At 37.4% G+C, this 25,082-nt stretch overlaps 1 protein-coding gene across 2 annotated transcripts in view; it reads right to left on the bottom strand.

Annotated features, from left to right (window-relative positions):
- Nucleotides 1–1,312: 1,312 nt before the first annotated feature.
- Tgs1 (trimethylguanosine synthase 1) overlaps nt 1,313–25,082 on the bottom strand; it is a 31,106-nt gene continuing 7,336 nt past the window's right edge. Inside the window, exons 3-13 of one of the 2 annotated variants that reach the window (XM_090338828.1) lie at nt 23,416–23,588; nt 22,295–23,096; nt 21,362–21,479; nt 19,763–19,849; nt 16,732–16,906; nt 15,129–15,432; nt 14,612–14,761; nt 11,645–11,788; nt 10,491–10,707; nt 9,881–9,959; nt 1,313–2,917 (exon numbers count right to left, since the gene is read on the bottom strand). In XM_090338828.1, the coding sequence (XP_090194954.1) occupies nt 2,795–2,917; nt 9,881–9,959; nt 10,491–10,707; nt 11,645–11,788; nt 14,612–14,761; nt 15,129–15,432; nt 16,732–16,906; nt 19,763–19,849; nt 21,362–21,479; nt 22,295–23,096; nt 23,416–23,588 (2,372 nt within the window). In that variant the 3' untranslated portion in view covers nt 1,313–2,794. The remainder of the gene's footprint in view (nt 2,918–9,880; nt 9,960–10,490; nt 10,708–11,644; nt 11,789–14,611; nt 14,762–15,128; nt 15,433–16,731; nt 16,907–19,762; nt 19,850–21,361; nt 21,480–22,294; nt 23,097–23,415; nt 23,589–25,082) is intronic. The other variant, XM_090338829.1, reaches the window with a different exon arrangement.

Genomic DNA, 25,082 nt, shown 5'->3' with positions numbered 1-25,082 from the left:
TGGTTTCCATCTCCAGAAATCTCTAAACTCACCCCCCCGCCCAACTAGTTCATATTGACATGACATGGCAAAAGTGGGATGGCAGCATACAGGCATTTATTTATTGTCAATCTGGGGCTTGAACTTGGGGCTCAGGCTCTTTTACTTAAGATTAGTGCCCTACCACTTTGAGCCACAGTACTCAAAGTTTTCTGTTTTTGGTTTTTGAGTGATTAACTGGAGATAGCGTCTCATAGACTTCTACCCAAGCTGGCTTAGAACTACAGTCCTCAGATCTCAGCCTCCTGGCCTGGCACCCATTTAAAAATCTGAATAAAGCTAAGTGCCATAATTTCAGCTACTTTGGAGCTGAGATCCAGAGAAGAGTCATAGTCTTAGGCCAGCCCAGGGGAAAAATTTGCTAGACTGCACTTCCAAAGTAACCAGCTAAGCTGGGCTGGAGGTGTGGCTCAAGGATTCAGTCCACAGTACCAACAAAAAAAAACAAAACAGGAAGGACCTATAAATTATATACCAGAGTGATAAGTGGGACAGGAATATGTTAGCTTTGGCTAGACTTCATATTTAGAAAGGCATGTCAGCTTTAATATTATCCAAATAGGTTGTGCTGTGGAAGATGTATGAATGTACAGAAGAGCTGATGACGAATGATGGCTTGATTCAGAATGTGGACAAGTTTGAGACCTTACACTAACGCTACATAATGAAGAATAAGCTGACTGTGCTTAGGTGTAGAACACTGTTTAGTGAGTCTGAAATTAATCCCCAGGAAAACCATTCTTTCATTTGGACAGACTTTGATGCTTTACATTATAAAAAGTAATTTCATTCTTCACGACTAGTTCAACTGTACTGCAGGGTAATTGAGTACACATGTAAAATTTCAAGAGATTAATGTTAGCACACTCAACAACATTCTTATGCTTGCAATTTTTTTTTGGGGGGGGGGGGCGGGGGGTTGCTGCTGCAGACTAAGCCCAGTACCTCATGCATGCTAAGCACACATTCTATCACTGAATCAAGTGATGAGTCAATATTTTTTCTGGTGTGATCTTTCCAACACTTATTGAAATTCCTCTAATTCATCCCATTTCTCATACCAGCTTAAATCATGTTTTGCTTTGTGTTCCACTGATGTGTTCACCTTGTTAATAGATCAAAGCTCCAGACAAAACTCAACAGCTGCAGAGTTGTGTATCACTTCTTTCCTACATGCAAAAATGACGGAAGATACTTTTTGGCTGAATAACTAAACCACACATGTTCCTTCTTTCATTGCCATTTTAATAAAAAAAGAATATAAACTGTATATTACAAATATATTTCACATTGATTTTTCAACAGGAATCTTAAAAAAACACCAAACTGTAAGATAAAAGCATGTTTCAACCATAGCTTTGAAAAATACTATGTACACCCCCCTTGTGCAATCTAAGTGCAGGAAATGAGCAAAGTGGACACCTGCTGAGAATATGCAATGAAGGATGGAGCAGAAGAGCTGGTAATGCAAAAACATGAGAACAAACTGGGTCCACCAATAGGAAGCTGGTTCATGATGGCACGACAGGAAGATGGAACACAGGACAGCTATTTAAAGGAATGAGGTAGACAATATGTATATAGTGACATGGAAAAGGTTTTCATGATACATGGATGGGAAAAAAAAAAGCATGTAGGGCGAGGTGCTTGGCTTTAGTGATAAAGAGTGTTTGCCTAGCATGCATGAAGACCCAGGTTCCATTCCTTGATACCACATATATAGAAAAAAGCTGGAAGTGGAGCTGTGGCTCATGTGGTAGAGCTCTAGCCTTGAGAAAGCCCAAGGAGAGTGCACAGACCCTGAGGGTTCAAGCCCCAGGACTGGCAAAAAAAAAGGTTAAAAAAAAAGTATGTATTCTTTAGAAAGTATATTAAAGGGGGAAAAAGCATGTTGAATAAAAGGAAAAAAAATGACACTTGTATGGGGGGTATAACGTAATTCTTTTCCATTCTCCAAAAAGAATTATACTGTTAGCTATGATTATCTTTAGATAAATGAATAAAGTATAGGACGTTTTGGGAAGACTTTCCTTTTTAACCGTTTTACATTTCTAGCATTGTTTAACATTATTACAGGAGTTAAATGGGTGGAGAGAATACAACACATCCATTATTTTCTATTGCTTTACATGAAAACCATAATACTTAGTCAGGCGCCAGAGACTTATGTCAATCCTGTTACTTAGGAGAGTGATATCATAGTTCAAAGCCAATTCAGCTTTGAAAAGTCCTTAAGATTCCATCTCCAATTAATCAGAAAAAAGTAAAGTTGGAAGTATGGGTCAAGTGGTAGAGTACCAGCTAAGGAAGCAAGCTGTGTAAGTGTGAGGCTCTAAGTAAAAATAAAATAAAATAAACCAAACCAAAGAACCACAACACAAACACCACCACCCACAAAAAATCCAAATTTAAAAACTATAGTATTTTTGCTATATAGCACATACACAGAGTATAAAAAATTATAAAATAAAAACACATATATGTACATAGACACACGCTGAAATTAAACACAATGGCACACCCCTTTCCACATCAGACACTTGACTCTTCTGCTGTGTAATATATGGTTCATAGTTAATGTTCTCCAAAGATCCCAAAGCACTTCATTGATATTCATTACAACTCACGAAGGTCTCCATATCACGTGGTAACATAAGATATGAATACCAAAGTGTTAATGAGTAGGTAGACATTCCTTAGTCTCTTTTGGATGTTGCTTTCCACATGATCTTTCTGTCTTTATATGGCCTCTTGTTTAGGTTTCAGGAGCCGGTCTTCTAATTAGGTCACCAAAATAAGCAGTGATTGTCTTCAATTTATTGTTAAGAAAGTTCTGTTCTATTTCCACTTGTCCACCAGGACCAGCCAAGGATGCCACCTAAAAAGATTAACAAAGTCACATATACATAAATATTATCTTTAGAACAATTCTTTCTTTGATTTTACTTAATCAAAAACTAGCTTTTTAAGTTTCAAATAATAAAGTACTTTAAATGTTACTTCTCAGCTAGACAGGTATTGATGCAGCAAAGTCTTGCTCTTTGTAATGTCATAGCTAAAAATGTCTGAGGCAGAGAAAATGGACAAACCCTACTCCAAATGTCAGGCTTATTTATTCACACAGACATCTGGAGAAGAAACCACTTTCCCAAAGGCCTACAACTTGTTCACTCCTCATCTCACCCTCCTAATCGGTCAACAACATATACTGAGCACTCACTACGTAAACCAGGATCACAGCAGAGAGCAAGACAGCTTGAAGCCAGCCAGGATTCCTAGTCTCATGAAGAACCAAGTCTCTAATTTCTTTTTCTTTTTCCAACCAGTCTTTTGTTCTCCTAACACGGACCAATTCTCTACCTGTTGCTCTTTTCTGTTACTTTAAACCTTTTAAAGCTTATTATTGTGCTAAATCCATATTGTCCATTTTGAGCCGTACAATAAAATAAAGCAACTCTTACTTATTTAGTCAAGGGGCTTGAACTATGGGCCTGGGCTCTTCAGCAAAAAGTAACTGCCCTACCTCTTGGCCACAACACGCTTTCAGTTTTCTAGTGGTTAATTGGTGGTAAAAGTCTCACAGTCTTTAGGGCTGGACTTTAGTGCCTTGAACCATGATCCTCAGATCTCAGTCTCCTGAGTAGCTAGGATTACAGGCATGAGCCACCACATCTGGCTAAAGTAACTTTAATGGCAAGCTAAAAGCACTTCTGTTTCTTGTGAAGAGATAACTTCAGATTGTCATGCCAATGCTGGACAATAGGTGCAATTAGCTGCTGAAAGTTCATTAGCTTGGATAATATGCTTTAATTCTGGGCTTGGGCACTGTCCCTAAGCTTTTTTGCTCAAGGCTAGCTCTCTACCACTTGTGCTACAATGCCACTTCTGGCTTTTTCTCAGTATTTCATTGGAGATAAGTGTCTTATAAGCCTTTCTTGAGTGGGATGGCTTGGAGTCATGATCCTCAGATCTCAGCTTGAGTATCTAGGATTAGAGGCATGGGTCACAGGCACCCAGCTGCTTGTTTTCTCTGTAAGGCTTTAAACCAGCAATACTTCATTCAGTTCTTACACAGATAAGATCTGTATTTTGATGTATTTTTCCCTGTTTAATCTCAGAGATCTATTAGCTAACAAAAAAGACAAATTCTAATCCTCGATCACAGCAACAGAAATCAGACTACTAGGATGGCAACAGGAAAGACTATCAGAAGGCGGAATGTGTTGGAGTACCCTAGACAGGGAAGGCAGAAATTATGCAGTAGAAGAAAGGGATGTTTCAAGTACTAGGGACAAAGAGAGGAAGCCTGTGCACTGTCATCAATAAAAATGCAATTGGCTATATTGCAAAGAAAGGTATTCGGTCTAGTTTGGTTTTGAGAGCTGAGACTGTCAGAGCTGTAATAGAAACAACACAGACATCTGGCAGGGTCAGATTTACTGTACTAATGAGCATGTATTTAAAATTATTTCAACTTCCTCTTAGAAACAAGGTTGAAGATAAAGAAACAGGGACAAATTAGGCTATTCCATGACATACTCATCAGAAAACACAAACAAAAAACTGTTCCACAATGCAGTAACATCATTAATCAGCATCACTGCCAAAGAACTTCAAAACAACAACACAAGCTGGTTGTATCATTTTGTAAATAGAGGTACATGAAAACAAGTCCAACATCAACTACCTTATAATGATTAAAAGAACAAATGCATACTCTTTTGTTCATAAGGGAACTTGAAATGAAAGTAGAAATTTAAAAATAGCCAAGTGACCAGGATAGCAATTATTAGGAATGTGTTTTACATTGTACTTGGTACTTTTGTATCAGACTGACATTTTATAAGAAAGGGCAAAATGAGGAATGCTGACCAGTTCATCCAAATCTAGTCATTTCTCAGTCTGTGTGTACTAGTCTTGGGGCTGGAATTTAGGGTTTGGGTGCTGTTCCTGCATTTCTTTTGCTCAAGGCTAGTGCTTTAACACTTGAGCCACACACCTCCACTTCACTTGTGACAGATTTTTCTGCGCAGGCTGTCTTCAAACAGCAATCCTCATATCTCAGTATCCTGAGTAACTGGGATTAGATGTGAGTACCCAGCTCTCTTAGTAATTTTTTTCAGTTATCACTTAGTGCAGTATTAATATCTTTCCTATTCTTTCTATCTTTCTTAAAGACTGTAAAACCAGAGAGGTGAAGACTCTGAAGAGATCTGAAGAGAGTTGATGGAACAATGAGGGAATACCTGCAGCAGGACCAAGGGCAACAAACGTTTTCTAATTCATCAGATTTTTTTTTTCCTTTTGTCAGTCCTGGGGCTTGAACTCAGGGACTAGGCACTGTCTTTGGACATTTTTGCTGAAGGCTAGTACTCTGCTACTTTTTCTTTTTGGTTGGTCGTAGGGCTTGAGCTCTTCAGCTCTATCCCTTGAGCCACAGGGCCACTTCTGGTTTTCTAGTGGTTAACTGGAGATAAGAGTTTCATGACTTTCGTGCCCAGTCTGGCTCTGAACTGAGATCCTCAGATCTCAGCCTCCTGAGTAGCTATAATTACAGGGGTGAGCTACTGGTGTCGGGTCAAGCCTACAATTCCTTAACGTGTCAGAAACCTAATCCAGTCTTTTGTGCTTCTTCTAGTAGTCTCTCATGTTTCTAACTCTCTAACCTAGATTAAAGTCATCTATCCATAGGAGTGACTTCATAGTACCACATGTATGTAGATTTACTGTATGAGAATGCTATCAGTGGACTAGATTCCCATACAATCTTAATTTAACTCAGAACCTCTCCCTCTCTCTCTCTCTCCTCTCTCTCTCTCTCTCTCTCTCTCTCTCCTCTCTCTCCTCTCTCTCTCTCTCTCTCTCTCTCTCTCTCTCCTCTTCTCCTCTCTCTCTCTCTTCTCCCTCTCTCCCCTCTCCCCTCTCCCCTCTCCCCTCTCCTCTCTCTCTCTCTCTCTCTCTCTCTCTCTCTCTCTCTCTCTCTCTCTCTCTCTCTCTCTCTCTCTCTCTCATTCAGGTACTGGGGCTTGGATATATGGCCTGGGTATTCTCCTTTAGCATTTTTGCTTAAAGCTGCTTAAAGCTTCCTGAGTAGAGAGGATTATAGGCATGAGAGTTACCTGACATCCAGAACATTTTGACATGAATTTTCAAGTGAATTCTAATATTTAGCAACCTGAAAGCCCTTATTTTCCATTTGTTAAATAAGCGAATACTAGTATTACTTAGAATGAATACTTGTAAAGAAGCCAGTTACAAATTTTTACTATTGAACCAAAACCATTAAAAATACCAGTGAGGTGAAATTGGTTATAGCTAAAATTTTTTCGAAACAAAACTATCATCTAATCAGTTCTCTTAATTCTATTAATTCTATTTATTCAAATGTATACTACCATATTTTTCTCACGGCAAGTTTTAGAAATCACAAATAACATACCTCATTTATATTTATCTACACACCAATGAAAATAATCCACTGGAGGCTGGGGATGTAGTTTGGTGATATGGTGTTTGCTTAGTATGCCTGTGCTCATTTCCCTAACAAAAACAAAAAAATCCAGGAAAAGTCTATTAAAAAGTGTGACTGCTATGATTAGGAATGTTTCCCTCCCTAGACATTATGGAGTGGAATTTATCTTGTTAATTTTTCTTTTCTTTTGTTTTTCATGTTGGGGATTGAATCCAAGGCCATACTAACCATAGTTTACCACTGGGCTATACACTCAGACCCCTGTGGAATGTAATTTATAAAGCCAGTGAGATCCTGGAGTTCTGCCCTCTAGAAAGGGATACATTCCTTGATTAAATCAATCTCTGTACTTAGATACATAATTTCAATCTTAGGGTGTTTTGTTTAAGTATGATGTTCATTTGTAAACATTTTTACTCTTTCTGAAGAAATGAAACAAATTGGGTGGGAGGGGAGGGTGGTTGGTCCAACTGAAGCCAGGATGTACAGCTGAAGAAGCCATGGCAGGTATTGTATGATAGATAAGGGTTAGGAATTATCTGATGGAATGCCTCCAGCTTATTTTTACATAGTTCTCTTGCCTAGTGTTACCTGTCCTCTGCACTGGTATGAACATGGTTAAACTATTCATTTGGAATGAATTTGTCTTATTACTTTTTTAAGATGTGTCTTTCAATGTCTAGTTATAAAAATCAGAGATAAAGAGCTATTGTTCAAAATGGATCAGAACTCATTTTTACGGTGTCTGGCTAAGAGACAATACTCTTCATGCTTACAGGTTTACTTCACCGCAGACTGCACACAGGAGTGGTGCTTAATAACTACTGTGCAGTTTCTATGGGAAGACTAATCTTCTGCTCATAATTTTATCTCTATGCTGTACAGGTTTAATACTTAAAAGAGGAGGTTTTCTCACTTCAAGCTGGATTCCCATGATGGCAAAAAAAAAAAAAAAGGAAAAAAAAAGAAGAAATGAAGGAAAATCTAGAAGATACAGACATCGAATAGATAAAAGTAGTGATTGTGGCTCTCTGAATTGAATCTACGATATGTCTTTGAGGTTCAATGGCAATTTTAGAGAGTGAGATTAACTTCACAGAGTTTCTCACAAAACAAAAGCCTTAAAATTGCTCAATTTAAGTAAGTTTGAATAGCAAGAGATTCATGTTCCAGAATATTCCCACCAAAGAAAAAGGGAATCAAGAGATCAGAACAAGGGAGGAGTTATAAAACTATTTTACTCACTGGGAGTTCATGCCTATAATTCTAGCTACTCATAGTAAGCTGACATTTAGTGGAATGTGATTTGAAGCTAGCTGAAGTAGAAAAGTCTAGGAGATTCCACCTGGAAATGACCATCAAAATGAAGGGGTGAAGTGGGTTCAAATGGTACAGTGCCAACTGAGCAAGTTAAGCAACCAAGTGAGTATAAGCCAAAGTTAAAATTCTAGTACCACAAAAAGGAACAAAACGAAACATCTCATTGGCTACAGAGAACAATCATCATCATCTCTTATACAGAATGATTTTCAAGACAAGCTTTTTTTTGGTGTTATGTCATATTTGGTTTGGGATAATAAAAACAGTCTATCATACAATCCAGATGGGAAATTAACTGCTCTTTTTTTTTTTTTGCTAGTTGTGGGGCTTGAACTTAGGGCTTAAGCACTGTGCTTGGACTTTTCTCAAGGCCAGAGCTCTACCCTTGAGCCACAGCACCACTTCCAGCTTTTTTCTACGTATGTGATGCCAAGGAATTGAACCCAGGTCTTCGTGTTTGTGCATGCTAGGCAAGCACTGTACCACTAGGCCAAACTCTCGGCCAATTAACTGCTCTTCTATAGAAAAAAATGCAGCTGGAGTTTCAAGCAGCAGGCTCATGAACTTTGTCAACTTTTAGAACCCACGCTACCTGCTGTAAGGTTGTGACATTCTCAGCGTTCCTGAAGTCAGTTTTTTAGTAACTCTGGTTTCTCTCAGTTTTTTATTAGTCTCTTCTCACCAAATACAGATATAGTTCCTCTTTTAAGAAGAAAAAGTTGACTTCCTACTTTAATTTGACCTAAATTTAATACCACACAAAATAATGATATTTTACCAGTTTCTTTTATGACTTGTGTTATTTACTACTATTATTACTCCCTCTACAGGTAGAAAACATGAATGAACTATCAGCCTTAATTTTGGCAAGGCTTTCAGAGACAAAAAGTAGAAATTTCTCTTCGGGAAGAGGAAGATAATTTAACTAGAAAAAAAATTTAATTTAAAATGAACATTTATAATGAACAACCACTTTCCAATTACTTTTCCAAACAGACAGACAGACACAGACACAGACACACATACACATGGATCAACTGATGGATAAGAATCATAGTACCACAGCCCAGTTAAGATGACAATGTCTGCTAAGACAGTTGTAGACCAAATGATTAAATGAGAAATGCAATAAGTATGGAATCAGAAAACTCAGTCTTATCCAAAACTCTAGAAATTAGCTCTGCATAACTCATGTGTAGTAGAAAACATATTTAATATAGTGACAGCTATAAATTCCTTAGACATGCCACTAAAAACAGAAAACACACAGACAATATAGACTTCCTATTATATACCTGATATATCTGAGTTCAATAGGCAGACTGAGATGTTCTTGAAGAAATATCTAAAACATTAACAAGCCCAGATACAGAGGCCAGAAGTTTGACCTAGTAGTAAAGTGCTTGCCTAAGTGCTTGCCTAGCATGCATGAAAATCCAGGCTCAATTCCTTGGTACCACATACACAGAAAAAATGCCGGAAGTAGTGCTGTGGCTCAAGTGGTAGAGCTTTAGCATTGAGAAAGCCCAAAGACAGTGGTCAGGCCCCAAGTTCAGGGGCCAGGACTGGCAAAAAACAAAAACAAAAAGACAAAGGCAGCAAAGATATAGAAGGTCAACTGGTAAGAAATGGCTGTAAAAAGAGGTGTCAAGAATATGGCTGAGGAACAGGAAATAGAGTTAAAATTGTTCCTGGCAAATGAAAGGTCTTATCTCTCTATAATTGTATCTAGGCTCCATTCTCAAGGCAGTTATCAGTCAAAGTAGATTGTGGCTAGTTTAGTTGTATGGCATCTAAAACACATTCAATCATTCTAAAAGGATTTACTGAAAATACATCTTCATCAAAGCCTAGAGTGCTTGGTTTGTATGCATGTTTCCCTAGGAACTATGGAGAGGAGGACAAGGTAACAGACATGTATGTATTTGCTGGATGCTTCCAGTAGCTAATTACAGTCCACAACACAGGCCAAGGAAATGTCCTGTATAATTTTCTGCCCATTCTATGTAATAATCCAGTGGTCCATAGAAATTCTGAAGCTATGCTTACCTGGTCAATATCAGCATTTCTTGGAAGAAAATAAACAATATTATTAGTGATCTTCTGGGAAAGTCTGAAAATTTCAAAGGTGGAGAGCAGTTAAGGAAAAAAAGCAGTTTTTGACCAGAAAAACAGATACTGTTTATTAATGATAAGCCATATGTAATTTAGTATGTAATAAAAAGGCACAAATTTAAATTCTTCAAGGGAGTTTTCATGAAAATTAGATACAAGATTCTAAGTCACTAAAGACTCTTCTGATCTCTAGTTAGACATGTTATCCATTGTGCCACTAACCCTCAAGACTCTTAAGAATAGGTTTGAGCAAACCAATTTCTAGATGATAATTCCAGACAATAAATGTACTGCAGTTCTTGCTTTATAATAGTAAGTCAGATGAAATGTGACTTCATATTTCCTATTCCTTTTCAAGATCAACCAACAATTGTTTTTTTTACATTATGTTTTTTTATATTATCTGAGGTTTTCCTTTTCTTTCTTTTGCAAATAAACTGAAATCTATCAAATACTTTTAGCTAGTATCTCCTTCCTTAACCAGTTTCTCTCTCCCACATACATACTTCGCCATAAGCAATTTACTTAGGACTTCAAAGGATATCCATCAGGAGACATCATTGTCCTGATGTCAAAGGTCTCTGCAGTGGCATAATCTGGTCCTCCCCATGGCGGGCTCAGGAACACAACATCAGCCCTTAAACAAGGAGCCAGGAGCAGGAAATCTCCACAGATGAACTCTATCTTATCTGCTACCCCGTAAACTTCAGCATTATTATGAGCAAGATCAATCTTCACAGGATCGATATCAATGGCAACCACTAGGAATCAGTAACGATAAAAGTGAGTTGACACTGATGTTAGTTACATAGTAGAGTTCTTTAATCCAACAGTATGGTGATATTCTATATAAAAAACCTGGGCCAGGAGTTTGGCCTAGGCTAGTGTGCTTGCCTAGCATGCAAGAAGACCGAGGTTTGATTCCTCAGTACCACATACATAGAAAAAAGCCAGAAGTGGTGCTGAGGCTCAAGTGGTAGAGCTCTAGTCTTGAGAAAGTCCAAGGACAGTGCTCAGGCTCTGAGCTCAAGCCCAGGACTGGCAAAAAAATAAAAAAAAAAACAACCAAACAAAAAAACAACCTCTTTTACAAGCCAGTTTTGGTGGCTCATGCTTGTAATCCTAGCTACTCAGGAGGCTGGGATCTGAGGTCACAGGTTTGAAGCAAGCCAAGGAAGAGAAGTCCATGCTGAGTATTTCCGTTCAAAGCCAGCCTGGCACAAAAGAAGGAAAAAGGAAGAAAGCAGGTCAGGGACAGTGCTCAGGCTTTGACTTGAAGTCCCAGGATTAGTGAGAAAAGAGAAAAAAAAAAGTCTTGAATGCAATCTTTTTTCATCTGCCTCCTGAGCAGCTCAATTTACAGCTGTGAATCATATTACCTGGCTTGTCGTTTGAGAAAGGATCTCACTTTTTTCTCCCCAGGCTAGGCTTAAGCAGTAATCCTCCTATCTTTGACTCCTGCACAGCTAAAAGTATGAGTTGCCATGCATGGTCCATTCCTTAGTTTCACTGACAGATAAATAGTAAAGGAAATTTTCTTTCTTTTTATTCTAAAGTCAAACAACTATGAAGGTGATTTAACATTTTAGAATAAAGTAATCAATTACTCAGTTTTTGGAAAGACAAACTAAAGAAAAAGGAAGACATGCACGAATAAACTGGAAATAGAACAGTTCTCTTCTATCAATGACTAATTACCTCTTTTTCCTGTTAGGGCGAACTGAATGGTATTTCCTCCAACTCCACAGAAAGCATCTACTATAATGTCACACCTGAAGGACTGACTGACTCGGCCAGCGATGTGCTCAGCAATCTTCTCAGGTGTAACTGAAAACCAGCCTTCTGCAAATGAAGAGGATCTATCTTAAGATGGTCAGTTTCAAGCCAAGTGAAAATAAAACAAACATTTTAGCAAATATGTCACACATTTTAAAAAAAGCTTTCTTTCTCTTTTCCATAAAATTGAAGCTAATTAATATTAAAGAAAAGCTCAACAAAGCTTGTTATAAAAAGCAGTACCAAACTAAAAAAAAAACCAAGGAAACAAATTCTTAGCCAAACTCATCTAATTCCTACTTTTCCAGTAACTTTATACAACATCGATATTTCTGTTTGAAGAACTAAGAACTGCTTGTAAGTTAGCATTTTGTAACTTTCCTAGAAAGTATTTCAACTCCTAATGGGAAAACAATGTCCCAGTTATACTGGACATGCAGGGGAAATTGGCATATTTTTTGCCAGCCCTAGGGCTTGAGCTCAGGGCCTGAGCACTGTCCTTGGATATTCCTCAAGGTTAGTGCTCTACCACTTGAGCCACAGCACCACTTCTGACTTTTTTCTGTATATATGGTACTAAGGACTGGAACCCAGGGCTTTGTGCATGGTAGGCAAACTCTCTACTACTAGGACATGCTCCCGGCCCAAATCTGCATGGTTTTAAAGGTTGAAAAAGTAAGAGCTGGGGCATGGTGGCTTACGCCTGTAATCCTAGATTTCAGGAGGCTGAAATCTGAGGATTGGGTTCAAAGTCAGCCTGGGCACTAGAGCTTGTGAAACTCTTATCTCCAATTAATCACTAGGAAATAGAAAGTGGGGCTTGGCTCAAGGGGCAGCGCAGTAACCTTGGGCTGAAGACTTGGGGACAACACCCGGGCCCAGGGTAGGGCAGTAGTCTTGAGTTGAAGGGCACAGTGACAGTGCCCAGACCTAGAGTTCCAGTCCCATAACTGACAAAACAAAACAATAACAAAAAGTAAGAGCTGGCAACACAAGTACCATGTTAACAGTAGAGCCCTCATAATTCTGGAAGGAAGGAATTATCACTCTCTTTCCCCAGTAGAAATATACATTTTTCAGAAATGCAGTTCTCTGAACAAAATTGATATACCAAATTTCCTGTCTCCCCTCTCCCAACTAAAAATTTAAAAGTATCCTTATTACTGGAAGATTAAGAGTATAAACTCCTCCTGCCCCTTTTAGTGCCACTTCTGAAGCTTGAACTCAGGGTTTAGGCATTGTTCTTGAGATTTTTTGCTCAAGGTTACTCTTCTACCACTTAAGCCACAGCTCTACTTCCAGCTTTTTGCTGGTTAATAGGAGGCAAAGAATCTTACTAACTTCCTGTCTGGGAGGTGTGAGTACCCAGCTAAATTCCTTTTACAAAATGTTAACAAAAGTTTTTCCTAGTTCTAATGAACTTTAATGAGGAAGTAGAGATGAGGATCAAGTAGTAGTGAAAACTCCTAGCAAAGAGCCTGAATTCAAGCCCTACTACCAGGACAAACAAGCAAATGAGTCTTAAAAAATGAATTCTTGTAAACTTTTTGCCATAAATATTTTGCAAATTATGATAGAAAACTATGAGTTCTGAAAAATTATAGATCAAGACATTTTGCTTCTAATAGTTTAATAAAGACTAGTATTTAAGCTGGGTGCCAGTGGCTAACACTTGTAATCCTATTTACTCAGGAGGCTGAGATCTGAGGATTGTAATTTGAAGCCAGCCTAGGCTGGCTTATCACTAATAAACTACTCAGACAAAGCAGGAACTTGTGCTATAGCTCAAGTGGTAGAGTGCTAACTTTTAGTAAAAGAAGCTCAAGGACAGTTCAAACCTCCACCACTGCCCAACGAATGCACGCATGCACATATCACACTAGTACTTAGGAAACATTAATATGAAAATGAGTGTCAGTATGCAAGTCAATTGTTCATGTTCAGAATAGGAAAGGTTAAAAAAAATTCAAGTTCCCAAACGTCAATTAATTAATAAATTAGGTGTCTGTGAAGTCGTCAGTGGCCCTTCCTTTGAATTTTTCATTACTTTTGGAAGATACTACAAATGCAGATTAAACTTCAGTCTAAGGTTTTAAAAATACATAAGTACCTAAACTGAGGGCTACTGTACAGAACATCACCCCTGTGGCAAATGTCAAAAGATGGCTGTGGTGTAGTCATTGGCAAAGCCAAGGTCTATCATGTGTAAGGCCCTGGGTTCCATTCCTGATGTGAGGGTGGGAATGGTAGAAACTTAACAAACTCTTACAGATTAAAGGAAACTAGAGAAACATGAGAAATAAATGTAACACATGATCCTATACTGAAAGAAAAAAAATTGTATAAGGAACATGATTAGGACAATTCATGAAGCCTTGAAGACATAATTATTATTGTTACATAAAACTATTCTTTTTTTTTTTTTTTTTTGGGTGGGTCATGAGGTTTGAACTCTGGGCCTGGGCACTGTACCTGAGTTCTTCAGCTTAAGGCTACTGACCTACCCCTTGAGCCACAGAGTCACTTCCCATTTTCTAGTGATTAATTAGAGATAAGAGTTTCTTGGTCTTTGGAGCCCGGGCTGGCTTTGAACCGTGATCCTCAGATGTCAGCCTCCTGAGTAGCTAGGATTACAGGTATGAGCCATCATGCCCAGCTCATAAAACTATTCTTGTTCTTAGGAAATGCAAACTAAAGTATTAAAGTATGTTAGCATGATGCCTATATAGATCACAAATACGAATATATGTACATAGAGAATGCTAAATATGACAAGTGTGGAAGTAACAGAATCCAAATAAAGAGGATATGAAAATTCTACTTATGTTGTAGCCTTACTGTAAAGCTGAAGTGATTTTGAAATAAACTTAAAAAATATATACACTTTACCTCTGTCCAACTTAATCCCATCATCAAAGCGTGAAAAAAGCCTGTATCTCTGGGCCCAGTATTTTGCCAGCTCAGGAACAGAAGCTATTTCAGGAGGCAGCACATGGATCCTTTTGTTCTTGTTTTTCTTTTTCTTCTTCTTTATTTCAGCTAAAATAAAATACAAAGAACACAGGTATTCACTATGAAAAAACAAAAACAGAACCCAAAGGTCTAAAAGGGTAGCCGCACCAAAGCCACAATTTTGCACTGTTTCCCAACACATGTGACGACACCCCAGAGTAGCAGGAGGGGAACCCTGGCTTCACATCATAACTGTTGCTTTCTTTTTAGTCTGGAAAAGTAACTAAAACTTTTTAAGATTCAGTTTTTAAAAGAAGTCAATGAATGTACATTTTACTAGTTTCCTTTGCAGCACTGACAGGCTGATTAACCTAAATGGGGATAATACAAATCAAAGACAAAAATGTTCTCACAGAAACCAAGCAGCAAATTAAAAGTATATGTATAGTCTTACTCTCAGTTTCTAGCTGGGGACAGTCTGTTGTTTCTTTAGATACACAATTCTGCTCCTCCAAGACAGCAGCTACCAAGATATCTCCTATTTCCTTTTCCATTTCCAGTTCTCCAACAGAAGTGTTGGCCTGACACTCTCCAGGTTCTGGACTTCTAGTCTCCACTGGATCATCAGCTTTATTAGCAGGTATGTCTTGTTCCGATTCACTGCTTGTGCAAGTATCTTGTACATGGTCTTGTGAAAATGATGTTTGTAATGTTTCCTTATCTGCTGGTTCATTAATCCATTTCAAGAATTTTTCTACCTGAAATTTGAGAATGCCGTTATGAGCATGGATTAATAGTAAACACAATCTCTTTCCACCTTTTCCCACTTGTGACTTGACTTACAAACCATACCATTAGTTCACACAGATATACTGTAACACACAAGCTTAAAAAAGTAATTCTGGGTATCCCATGGCCTTATTAAAGATTTCTTCAAAAGGAAGAAAATATAAGATTAAACACTTCCTGCTATAAATTAAGAAGATAAAGCCAAACAGTCTGAGTAGTTTTACATGCTGACAAAAAGAGCTGTGCTTATGTTAAATGTCACATGGCATCAAAGATGAACTCTAAAAGACAGCATGTCTATTTATTTGTTTTTTTAACTCAGTGGTACTACTTTGGAAAAGAATGAACTCTGTCTCTTAATAAAACAGCAGTGTCATTAAGATTAAGCCTCAATGAAGTACGTTTATTTGTTGAAATGGTATTCTGTAGTAAGAATATTCTTCATATCAAGTCTTCATTACTTTGTCACAATTAAGTAAACTAACATTCCTAATCTTCCTAGTACTAGCACTAGTAAGACTGCTTCAGATACAGCCAAAGCTATTAAAATATTCATTAAATATCACCAATATCCAATCAATCTGAAGTATAAAATGAAATCAGCTATAAACTTGCAGCATGCTTTCCAAGTATGCTGAGGTTACGGAGGATGCCGAAACCTGAGGGTAACCATCATTGAAGACTTTGACATTAGGCTCCCTTGCCCTAAACCAGCGAAGCCTCTGTTTCTTAGAAGGTAAGACAGTTCATCAATCCAAGCAATCCTCTGTTTGCTTCCCAGGTGCTCGAATGGGAGGTATAGCAAAGCTCAAGACAGGATATGCAACTTTTTCAGATCATAACATGAATCATTAACCTGGTTTTTATTTCATACTACAGGGGTGAACTTGTTATTTCAAAGGATGATCAACTAACTACCAGTGGCGGAGCTCAGAATTAAGGCTGAGGTATATGCTGTATCACAATATGGACTGCCTGCCTTATATGAAACAGAAATTCTCCAGTTCTCAGCTGTTACTACACAGACAGCATAATTTGACTTATCTGTCTTAAACACCACCATACTACAATTTTCCAACACACCCTTTCTGTATCATCTCCCCTTCCTTTCTGTCAGATCTAGTTTACACAATATATACATTCACGAAGTAGGTAGGAAAGAATTTTAGGACTCTACACAGAAACAGGCTGGCCATTACGATACAATGATTTTAAGGAGTAAATTTCATAAAATGAAATTCTAAGTAGAAAACAAAATGTATCCATACCTTACTCAGAGTTTTGCTTTTCTTAAAAAATGGTTTTTCTGATTCTTCAGTAAAGAAGATGTGTTTGTTCTTCATCTTTATTTGTCTGCGCATGTCCAGGTACTTTGATGTGTGTTTCATATTCTTTTCTAGATACCTGACCTGTCGATGACTGAAATTAGGAATTTCACCATATCTGTGTACAGATCAAAAGAACAGACCTAACACATTAATTCTAGGAGAGTGTTTCTTTAAAGGAAATGAGAAAAACAATTTCCACTAGTTTGTTATTAGTATCTGTTATTTCAATTTTATTAAATTATGAAATAAAGAAATCAAGTATAAATTATGGAAGTGTTCTTGTTCTAGCTTTTATGTTAATTTTTTAAAAAATGTGAAATCTCAAAGATAGGCAGTTTTTTTTTCCTTTTCCTTTTTAGATGTAGGTTTCAGGATAGCTGAGTATTTCTTCTAATTCTATCTGTATCCTCCTGACTTAGCCTCTCAAGTGTTGGAACAACAGACAGGAAACACTATGCCCAGTATATGACATTTCTAATGTACAACAGGAAGCTGAATATATACAGTGTATTGCAATTTAAAAAAAAACAACTCTATTTCTTTGGGGAAATTATCCCAAAAGTGGGGTGATGCCAACATTTTTTAACATATTTGAATGTGTTCAAATTATGCTACAAGCAGTCATTAAATTCTTAATCTAATGTAATCTGCGCTTATAAAATAAAAACAAAAGACATACTACCAAAAATAACTACAGGGTATTTGATAACTATTGGAATTTTTTCAATTCTAAAATAGATGTATCTATCAGAAAGCTTTTTTTTTTATCTACATCAATTTAATTTCCCCTTTTCTATTCATGTTATAAAGCACATTATAATAAAAATAATCTAATCCTTCTCTTTTAAGTTAAATCCCAAGAAACAAAAGAGATCTTTACAAAAAGTATATTATGAAGAACTATACAAGAGTTTGTTACATAGTATCATAGGTGCATAGCAATAAATTCTGCCAGCAATTTTTCTGTGTGCTGGTATGGGGGCTTGAACTGAAGACCTTGGCACGGTTCCTGAGATTATTTGTTTACCACTAGTGTTCTACCAATTAAGCCACAGCTGGCTTCTGGCTTTTTTGGTGGTTAAATGGAGATTAACCACCAAAGAGTTTCATAAACTTTCCTCCCTGGGCTGGTTTTAATGTAAGATCCTCAGATTCCAGCTTTCTGCGTAGCTAGGATTATAGCCTTGAGCTGCCTCACCCAATCATGCCAAGGATTTTTAAACCTTTGGCACCATTTTTATGGTATTTAGTTTTAAATGATTATGCAAATCAGGACTATTTGAAAATATCAGGAGTCAGATTTTGAAACTTCATAAGACTATCAGCATATAAGTATTTTTGAACTAACAGCATCAATTTCCATGTCAATTTTTTGAGACATTCCTCATGTTCTTTTCTGATTGTACAGTTACCTATTAATATTTCCTAACATATAAAAGGTAGTTGGACAGGAAGTCTCAATGTTTAGAAACATACTACTAAAAGAATGATTATATAAACAGTACTTATTTAGTACTTTAGTTCAGTCTTCCTGCCATAGGGGAAGAAATTTCCAATTATTCTTGTGTAATCATCTACTTATACCTTCCTCTTTATAACCAATGCTTGGCCATTTAATCCTAGAAAATATTTAAGTTTGTACACTCAAATGTTCAGAGTGGCTTTATTCATAATAGCAGAGTGTCCTTGAACATCTGTGATCACATTTTGATGCATTCACACAATGGAACACTTCAGCAGTAAGAGGGGCCATTGATAAACAGTAAGCTGGAGGGTATACTGAGATCCTAGGAAATAATCTAGATGCTGTTAGAATGGTCAATTAAACGTAAAGCCCTCATAGAAAGGATTAGGTAAATTTATGTACAAGGTGTTCAGGGTACACTGCTACAAGCTGTAACACAGGCACTAATGGCTCATGCCTTTAATACTAGCTAATCAGGAGGCCGAGATGAAGAAAACGGCAAAGGGGTCCATGAGAACTCATTTCCAAAGAATACAGCAACAAAGCAAGGTTGAAAGTTTGGCTCAAGTGGAAGAGGAGCCATTGAGCAAGTCAGCTAGGAAGATCAAGGGCCCTGAGTTCAAGCACCAGCAACAAACAAACGAAAAGTAAGCCAGGGGCTAGAAGTGTAGCCCAGGGGTAGAGTGCTTGCCTAGCACACACGAAACCCTGGGTTTGATTCCTCAGTACCACATATACAGAAAATGCCAGAAGAGGCTCTGTGCCACAAGTGGCAGAGTGCTAGTCTTGAGCAAAAAGTGTCCAGGGACTGTGTGCAGGCTCTAAGTTCCAGGCCTTAAGTTCAAGCCCCAGGACTGGCAAAAAAAAAAAAAAAAAAAAAAGTAAGCTAGTATATGTACATGATGCCCCCCATTCCCTTTTTTCAGCATTTTAAAACAGATAAGCAAATCTGGAAGGATATACATCAAACTCTTTAAACACTGTCTACCTTTGAGTGTTTTAAAAGAACAAAGTTTTCACTATCTACTCTACTTCATTATTTCAGTTTTATTACTTTTGTAATAAAAAAGCAAAAAGGTTATTGCAAATTTGAACAGTTCACGGTATGTTTTTCATATTCTTTATTTGCATATAGGAGTAAGTTTGTTACGTGCTAGGTGAAAACTATGTTTAGGTTGGGCTTAATCTCTTTCCTGAGAAATGATCTGATCTCCATTAAGCAAAAACCTCTGTAAGTTGCAGTTGGTTGTGAAACAGAGTAACACTAGACTGCTAGAAGTGCAAGTGAGTCATATAGTTATACATGATATGTATTTGGTTACCTCTATTATAGTGCTTACTAACAGGGGATGTTTGTGCTATTTACTTGTAATGTATCAAATGCTTTCAAATATAGAATCATTTATTATCTATACAAGTATCAGTGAGTTTAAGGTAGCTTAAAACAGAGAAAGCCTAACTTAGTCATTAGGCTTTTTGAGGATAATAGCTTTTATGGATAATTACTTTTGTCCTGAGCCATATTTGAATCCTAGGAGGGAGCCATTGTCATCAAGGTCTGAATCTGGGTTTTCATCGATGTCCAGTTCATGGCTAAACAAAGAAAGGTTAAACAACAATAAGCTATTAACTTCAGTCCACTTATCCAACCAAGTATCAATAACCAAAAACAGTTAACAAATGCAGGAGGTCAGGAGAAATATTACTTCAATCAGGATTTTTCCAAATGACTTAAGTAATCAGCAGAGTTTGGAACACAGTAATAAGCACTCTAATCTTCAACACTAGTCAGTTAATTACCTACTTCCAAACATGGTACCAATATTGGTCTTTCCATCTTACTTTGGAAAAACACCAATAAAAGCCATGCCTAAAATTAATCTCCTAGAGTGATTTCTCTATAAGGTCTCCCTAAAAACAAAGAATCATTTAACAAGTATACCAGACCAAAAGTTTCTGTCTACCTCGGTAATGGCATCAAGTATACAAACATGGAGAAAAACATTTTTCAGAAAGTTAGTTCTTTCAATTAAGTTAAGGTCACTAAATATTTTGAGTATCTTCTTGGTTCCAGAAATATTAAGTACATGAGCTCTGCCTTTAGGAACTTGCAGAAACAAAATGGATAATTATTAATAAGGTCTACCACAAAGAGGACATAACTATGGAAGAATCAGGCCCCTCTATACTGAGGAAGCCTCCAGAGCTTGGTTACAGTTTGTTTTTTTTTAGTGGTTATATAAAGAGCAAAGACATGGAGTATCTTATATCCTATTAGAGAAATGAAATTTCTTTATGGTTGACATTCTGAAATGATCCTATTCTTTGTTATCTATAATAATAGTATCTGATGACATCCTACTTTATATTATACCTTCATTATTCTGTTGTCTAATTATACCAAAAGGTGATAAATGGAATAGTGGTTATAGTAGAGTTGGGTTGCAGTCTTTTTTTTTTTTGGTCAGTCATGGGACTTGAACTCTGGGCCTGGGTGCTGTCCCTGAGCTCTTCAGCTCAAGGCTACAGCCTACCTCTTAAGCCACAGTGCCACTTTGGGTATTTTTGGTGGTTAATTAGAGATAAGAGTCGTGCACTGTAGTGCTTGTGCTGGCTTTGAATCATGATCCTCAGATCTCAACTTCCTGAGTGGCTAGGACTACAGGCGTGAGCTACCACGCCGGGCTTACAGTTTTGTTTTAGGTTACTTACTGCTACAGTTTAACATGTCTCAGTATTCCTATCTATTCAATGAGAATCAGTGCTATGTCAGCACTAAAAATCTGGAATAATGTAAACCCAGACTTTTGAGGGGGGAGGAGGGGAAAGAACCTGAAGATATGGGATATTTATTAGTTAAAAGTTATAATCCACTGACAGCATCAGACACATACCACATGTCAGCTTAAGTCCATCAAATGATCAGTCCAATTTTACAGATGAGAAATTAAGAAAAATATTTAGAACATATAAGCATCAGAGTTGGGATATGATCCTGAATCTAGAAGTTCAGTGTTACCAGAGATCCTGTCTTTTGTTATATGCTGAATGAGTAACAAGTCCTTCACTCATTTATTTTGAACATTGAAGAAACCAGCAACTTACCTCCTCTTGAGTTTGCTGGGTTTATGCTCAGGTGGATCATCTTCACTCTCATTTCCATCAGTCCCATTGGTGTGTGGTCTGTTTTTGCATGTATTTGCTCCCAACGACTCCTGTGGTCCTAAAGGGGCAAAGGTAGTACAGTGGATTTACTCTTTGGTTTGTAAACCTACTTAAAAAATTTTTTTTTGCTTCACACTGGAATAAGGCTGAGAATAAATTCACTCTGTATCAGATTTCTCCAGCACCAAACAATGATAATAACACAACTAGAAAATATTTGTTCCTCTCCAATTTTCCAGATGTAATTAGTTTGTGGAAACTTCTCTCTTATAAGAGCATCTTCACCCTATTCTGAACTTCTTTCAACAGCTTTCTTTAGTTTTAACTGACAATAGTAGCAGTTTGTACAATAAGGGTTTTATTTTATTTTTAAATATTATTCAAGAGTGCATGGTTAGTATTGTGGGCATTTTATTGATGAGAATTCTGAGATCAATCTTTTGTAACAAATTAGTATCATGTCTTATTGATATTCTCTAGAGAGCAATACTTCACTAGTCCTAAATGAATCCCAACTATAACTCACATACTCATAATGTCAAATGCTTGCTCTTAACCACTCTAACTCATTTGATCTGGAAAACAGAAAGGTCTAAGCTTATTCTAAATTAGTTTTTAAGAATTTGCACATTTTTTCCCTCACTAGCCACCAAGACACAAGAGTAAGGAATAACATTTTTGAGGACCACACGTAAACATTCATATTAATTCAAAATATAAATATAAAAAAAACCAAGATCCAATACTTCCATCATCAGACTATGAAACATAATTGGTATTTAACTCTACCCTAAAAGATAAGTGGTAATTATTTTGCTAAGTAGGTTCACTTTGCAAACTATAACTTAGCAGAATAGACCTGGGTAATCTTACCTGGAGCGGGCTGGTCTGGGCTGCTATTCTCAGATGAGTTGCTTTCCTTGCTTGCTCCGTTACATGGTTCACTCTGGCCAGAAGCAGGGCATTCTCTCCTGCTGCTAACTTCACTCGGCTGCCCACCACACCTTTCAGAGGATCCTAACTGCCTCTGTTCTGTGTCCTCTGAACTCAGAGTTATATGACTGATTCCATCAAGTATTTCATTGTGATCCTTATCATTTGAGGTTTCTTTATCAACCATATTAGGTGAAGATGAAGCTATCAAATCCATTTTCACGTGATTTTCATCATTCTTGTCTAATTCTGTTTGAGACACACAAGTATCTGTATCACAGCTTGGTGAGGCATCAAAAGTCCAGCCCTGGGCTTCCCAATACTGAAACTGTTCCAAATAATACCAGTAAAGCTGACTATAATGGTGCTCCCATTCCTCCTTTGTGTCAGGAAAGTTCCAGGGTTCAGAAGACAGTGTCTGATCTGGATGGGTTTCTTGCCAACTTTGCCATAACAGTCCTCCTCCATATTCATTCCAATACTTTTCCCATTTTTCTGTAACCTCTAGCTTTGGTGATGTCTTTTCAACAAGATTTTCAGGTTCGGTATGTTTTTTGCTTTGAGAGTCACATGTTTTGGTGTCCTCCAACTGTTCAACTGAAGATGGATCATCTGAGACTAAAAGATCCTCTTCTTCATAGTTCTCTCTCCAAGATTCTTGCATAATTTCATCCAAGTACCTCTTTTGATGTTTTCGCTTTTTCTTTTTCACTTTAACCTTATTTCTAGTATTCATAGACACCTACCAGACAAGTGAGAGGTGAATGTAAAATTTACTTCATAAACTAGAAAAGTAGAATCCAAGTCTAGTTTGGTATTAAACTAGACAAACACTTCTCAACCTCCAACCTGGGCTTTTTATTACATAAACAAATGACTCTTCCTTCCTCTGAGGAAAAGTCAAAATGAGGCATATCTCAGCTTCTAATTTTGGTTAACTTACAAATCTGTACATTTGAAAATAGCAAGTATAGTGAGTATATTTAATTTTTGGGTAAAACACTCCTTATAATACTTTATGAAGGAAACTAAGGAACAGAAGTAAGTACATTAATATTTACCTCAAAATTCTTATGTGCAGATACGCCACCAAACTGAAGGGGCAATCCCATACTTCTCATGAGTTCGGCTTCGGAGTCAAGTTCACTTTCATCTGGACCTATGTTTTCATTGTTGCATGATTTTGTAGCGTCATGGGGATGACAGTCTTCTTCCTCTTCTGTAGTTTGGTCTCCTATATCCAACATTCATTAGAAAAAAAATTAGTGACAAATTTTCTTATCCTCATGATTACATGACTTGAAAAAAAATATGAAAGTTATTTTAGAAAAAATTATATGAACTAGCATTAAGTCAGCCAGGGGGCCGGGAGTGTGGCCTACTGGTAGAGTGCTTGCCTAGCATTCACGAAGCTCTGAGTTCGATTCCTCAGTACCACATACATAGAAAAAAGCCAGAAATGGTGCTGTGGCTCAAGTGGTAGAGTGCTAGCTTTGAGGAAAGCCCAAAGACAGTGCCTAGGCCCTGAGCTCAAACCCCAGGACTGGCAAAAAAAAAAAAAAAAAAGCCAAAATTAACAAAAAAGAAAACCCAGTAAGAAATTAAAAGTAACAGCATCTTATCTGGCCATGTCTACAAATGACACTGCAGGTTCCCTTTGTCTTACTTAGGGAGCATCTTTCTATGGCAGGTATCATGCCAAGTGTTGAGAAGTCATAGGGCACAGGGCAATATGACAGGACAGTACTTACATGTTCCACACCTATACACAACACCACTGACAAGAGCAGGGGATTGCGAATCATGACTGGCAGAATTATGTTAGGAGCTGTTAATGAGAAATGAGAGGTACCTCCTCAAGCCCTTTATAGACCCTTCAATACAACAGGAATTGAGGTTCCTAGATTCTGTGGATGAACTGATTTAATGAAAAAGTTCTGCTATTAAGACTGAAATTCACAAAATGGATCTGTGGAAGCTCTGTGATTCTAATCTTACAGAAAAACTACCATAATAAGTTTTACTTTGTTTTAAGCTTGACAGCAGATAATACCACTGTCTAGAAAAATACCATTCAAATGCTCTATTAACTATTCAAACTGAGGTAACAAAAATCACTTCATATATACCTTGCACACTCAATGTCGAGCTGCACTTTAGGTTCATGATCTCATGCAACAGAAAGGGAATCTTACACAGCAAAGTGGAAGACTAACAGAAAGAAAATATTTAATTTCATGTAGGCATATGCTACTAGATTGCCCAAAGAGGGGATACTACACTGTCTATAAACAAAGGTGATTTCATGCATCATTCCATTCAATAAGTTTAGAAGAACAGGAGTTAAGCTTTGTATTGACATATTTTCTTATGTTTGGTAGAAGCCTTACTTGTAGCACAGTGCCAAAAGCAAACATTTCATCCAGTGTGTAACTACAGCAACAGTGTTTCATCCAGTATGTGACTGAAGCAATAGCGTTTCATCCAGTGTGTGACTGAAGCAATAGTGATATGTTCCATCTTGAGAGCTGAGGGATTTTTAAAAAAATTACCCCCACCGCTGCTCCCCCATAGGTGATTGTGGCAGACTATACTGGGACTGAAGGACCAGGCCTTTTAACTATACATGCTGCAACTCTAAAAACAAACAAATTCATGTGGAAAGATAAATGGGCTAGAAGTCTCTGAGCAACGTGAGGCTCAATATGTAGACACAATTCAACTTGTT

Source organism: Megascapheus bottae, chromosome 9 (assembly GCF_031878675.1).
Source record: "Megascapheus bottae isolate mThoBot1 chromosome 9, mThoBot2.hap1, whole genome shotgun sequence".
Lineage (NCBI taxonomy): Eukaryota > Metazoa > Chordata > Mammalia > Rodentia > Geomyidae > Megascapheus > Megascapheus bottae.
This window is presented reverse-complemented; position numbering and strand designations above follow the sequence as displayed.